At 36.1% G+C, this 3,923-nt stretch overlaps 1 protein-coding gene across 1 annotated transcript in view; it reads right to left on the bottom strand.

Annotated features, from left to right (window-relative positions):
- Window positions 1-2,301: 2,301 nt before the first annotated feature.
- LOC108748145 (dynein beta chain, ciliary) overlaps window positions 2,302-3,923 on the bottom strand; it is a 32,397-nt gene continuing 30,775 nt past the window's right edge. Inside the window, exons 34-36 of the mRNA XM_018486174.1 lie at window positions 2,965-3,321; window positions 2,739-2,887; window positions 2,302-2,596 (exon numbers count right to left, since the gene is read on the bottom strand). Of these exons, the coding sequence (XP_018341676.1) occupies window positions 2,302-2,596; window positions 2,739-2,887; window positions 2,965-3,321 (801 nt within the window). The remainder of the gene's footprint in view (window positions 2,597-2,738; window positions 2,888-2,964; window positions 3,322-3,923) is intronic.

Raw genomic sequence — 3,923 nt, 5'->3', positions numbered from 1 at the left:
CTGAATGAAATTGGTAGTTGCGAAGTTTTAAAAAGAGAAGACTACCTGGCGCTGATTCTTCGCCAATGAAAATTTCAATTCCTTTCGAAGACACTTATTTCAAGAATTTTCATTATTTAGTTCTTACTTACTAAGCTTATGTAAGTTTTACTCTCTAAAAAATATACTAATAATTTCAATACGCGGAAAACGAATATTAAACATATTTTTGGAATTTATTAATCCATTTTCTTTTATTATATTCTACGATAATTAACGAAATACAATTAACATGCTATCTAACTTGTAAATAAATTACATTATTTTTATTATACAATTTGTTGCGTATAATATATATGTAAATACTGATAACATTGCCTTCATATGTATTGTGATTATGATAACATTAAAAGCTGATGTACGAATTAAATTGTCATTTTCCGTAATACCGAAATGTATACTTTATGAAAACAATTTTAGAAGATTTCGGCTCTCTCTCTCTCTCTCTCTCTCTGTTTTTTGTTTCCCTCTTCTTTGTTCGGCAACAAATCCGACGAAATTTTCGAGATATTCCCTAACGAGTGGCTGATGCCCAATTAGACGTTAAAGTTTCTTGCGAAGTCCGTGCCAGAAGCGCAAGTTCTGAAACCAGAAGCTTCCTCTCGTTCAGTCTGACACGCGAAACATCAGATATTCGAGCCACTCTTACCCTCCACCGTCCAGTGTGGCTTAATGAAAACCGTGATTGAAGCCAGTGCACGAATGCCGCTCGATTCCACCACGTATCACGAAGAGGGTGTCCAAGAGCCAATCACTGGGAGCCATCAAAGGGACGATAATTTTTTTCTTTGTCCCCCTTCTGTCCGATGGGATTCATGAGTTGACTCTGTGCAGATTTCGTACTATTAGTCGAGCTACTGTACGTTTGCTGTGTGCCCGAACTAAATTAGGGTGACGAGAACGTAATAATAATAATGTTACTGCCCTTTATAGGAAGAAAAAAAAATTCTCTTTTTTTTTATTATTGAATCGGTACACATATAGATGTTAGGATCGAGTTTTTCTGTTTGTTCCAATTTATTAAAGTTTATTTAAGTAGGAACGCATGAAATTCAATTAGAGATAACATACAATTTTTGTTTTACAAAATTAATTTATTGACATAATTCATTGAAACAGTACAAACAAAGAATTTGGAAATTGCGTGGATATCTTTCAATTTGGATCTTTTTAAGAGTTTTTTCAACTTGTATATCTACCGTAAACACATACTATACGAAACATCAATTGTAAGATCTTTAAATATTTCATAAGTTCGTAAAAAGAAATCAACAATAAAAAGATCAGATGTCTTTCGCGTTTTTCGCGTACAATAAAATTGTTATTTTACGAGAACTATATTTCAAAGGTTGTAGCACACGTTGTGTCGAAATTTTATTTATTTCGCTAACACGATGCAATTTTGATATCGCGTGCGGCGATATGGAGACCTTTGGGTTCTCCAGCGGATATATCGTCCTCCCTTTTTTCCTCGTATCCCTATATCGGGACTCGGCACTAAATTAAATTGACCGACACTTTATAGCTGGATAGGCATCGGCTTTTGTTTACTCCGAGGTACCGGTATTGATCTCCAATGTCTTCAGGGAGGGCTCCGGTTTCGACGAATGACGGATAATTTCTTCTTTTTCCCTGTCGCGGAAAACTGAACGCCGGTTCGTGAAACGGACCGGATACTCCTTGGAGACCTCGCGTCGTTTCTCTTCCTGCGTTTTATTAACTCTCAGTCGATTAGTCGACCTCGAAGCACCCCACCTTCGTTCGATCGACCGTCTGGGATTTGCCGTCGAATCGTTCTCTTCTTCATAAGTCGTAATTGCGGATCTACGTCGCGCGAAAAATTACCTCGCAAAAGCAAATTTATTTTAGATTGTATAATAATATTTAAACGATTATCTTATACACGATATAAAATATTAGCGGTATATTTACATTGTATCTTTTTTAGAATATAAAAATATAATAAGGAGCATTTATATGTATATTATACCATGTGCTACAAATAAATATGAACAATTAGATATAAACTTAATTAACTCTGGTTAACATTTTTACAATTCATTTTTTATACAACAAAGAAAAGTAAAATACTACCTTATCTATATAACGAAGATTACCTGCAAAAATATCTAAGAAAGAAATTATGTTTATATAAATACTTATCTCCTTGAGCAGGTACAATCACGATGTCAATACATCCATATAGTGATTTATTAAAGTTAGTCGATCAACAACGACTAAATATAACGACAATTATTCTATCTAGGTTTGTAGCAAGAGAGCAACACCGGCCAATGTCCATTTAGCCGGTTTGTCCTTGGTTTTTAAATTAAACGTCCATACATATGTCGGACCACGCGTGCGTGTTTTGTACACCGGGCACTCGTACATGTTCCTCAAATCCTGTTTGTCCTGCGTGATAGCGCGTACATTAATCACCGGCATCCCCGGGTATAATTCCTTCGGTCTGGAATCGACGATGATTCCTGTTTGGACATCCCATCGTGCGCCTTCCATAAATATTCCGTGAACGTAGGCACCGTCCCTCGGCGCTGACCTAACGCGAACGAATCGGGAAGGAAGTCACTCTTCGGCTCGATATACAAGACGAATCGAGTTAACAGACGATAACTATTCTACCCTCATGATCGCGTAGATTGTACCTACAAAACTTTCGTCCAATTATCGTTCTTACTCACGTGAATTCTTCCTTGTTTTTTTTAGTCACGTCGCACTGGAGGCACATTTTGTCAAGCGGCAACTCGTGCCTTCTAGCTGTCGATTGCATGATGGCGGTGAGTAGTGATTGGGGATTGAAAAACCCGGCGAGCCACACCGATGCCGGTAACTGGAAGAGAATTAATTGTTGCGTCAGCTCTGTCATAAGAAGACGCGTCGTCGTTATATATTTTTGTGTGTACATACAACAAAATCCGTGGACCACGTTTCCAGCTCTCTAATCCTTAACAGCAAATCGACGAACCAACCGGTCAGACCTAATAAAGACGGATAAGCTCTGCTAGCCCACACCGGTGGAACTTGATCGAAGAACAACGCGTTTTCTAAGTCTTCCATGTCCGACGTTATGGTGAGCTCGCCCTTGAGACCCAGATCTAACTCTCGCAGTGATCGTTTAATCTCCGTTGTCAGAAAATTCATCCTCTCGCATTCTTGAAAGGCAACGATCACGTACGGTGTTCGTTCCTCCACTTTTCCCATGATCTCCATCATGTTGAACTCCTCGGGTAACTTCTCTATTATTTCATCCAATACTTGTTTCACCTACAAGATAAATATGGTACGTGACATTTATCATAATATATCTACAAAAATATATACAGAATGTCCCGTAATTCATCCGACAGCGTTTATGGGCAGATAGAGCGAACTAAACTAACACTAAGTCGAAAAGTCCTCTACTATTTTGCAATTTTTGTAATAGTTAACAAGATATTGATTATTAAAAATTGCCGAATATTGGTTTTCAATAATTTTTTTCTCAAACTACTTTAGAAAACAACTTTATCACACAACTTTAGAAAAATAACAAGAGAAAAATTCTTTATTTTCTTCATAGAAGTCTAAGAATTTTTTTTTTGTTCAGAATTTTTTATCAATTTTTTAGTATTACATTTTCTTATTTTTCCCAACATGAGAAAATACGATATTAAACAATTCTGAAAAAATTTTGAAAAAATTCTCAGAACTTTACGAGAAGAAAATAAATAATTTTTGTCTCTCGCTATTTTTCTGTAAAGTTGATAGTATTTGAATAAAAAATGATTGAAAACCAATATTTAGCAATTTTTAGTAAATAATATCTTGTTAACTATATTGCGAAAATTGTAAAATGATAGAGGACTTTTCGACTCAATTTAGAGAAC

Source organism: Trachymyrmex septentrionalis, unplaced genomic scaffold (genome assembly GCF_001594115.1).
Source record: "Trachymyrmex septentrionalis isolate Tsep2-gDNA-1 unplaced genomic scaffold, Tsep1.0 scaffold212, whole genome shotgun sequence".
NCBI classification, from domain to species: domain Eukaryota; kingdom Metazoa; phylum Arthropoda; class Insecta; order Hymenoptera; family Formicidae; genus Trachymyrmex; species Trachymyrmex septentrionalis.
This window is presented reverse-complemented; position numbering and strand designations above follow the sequence as displayed.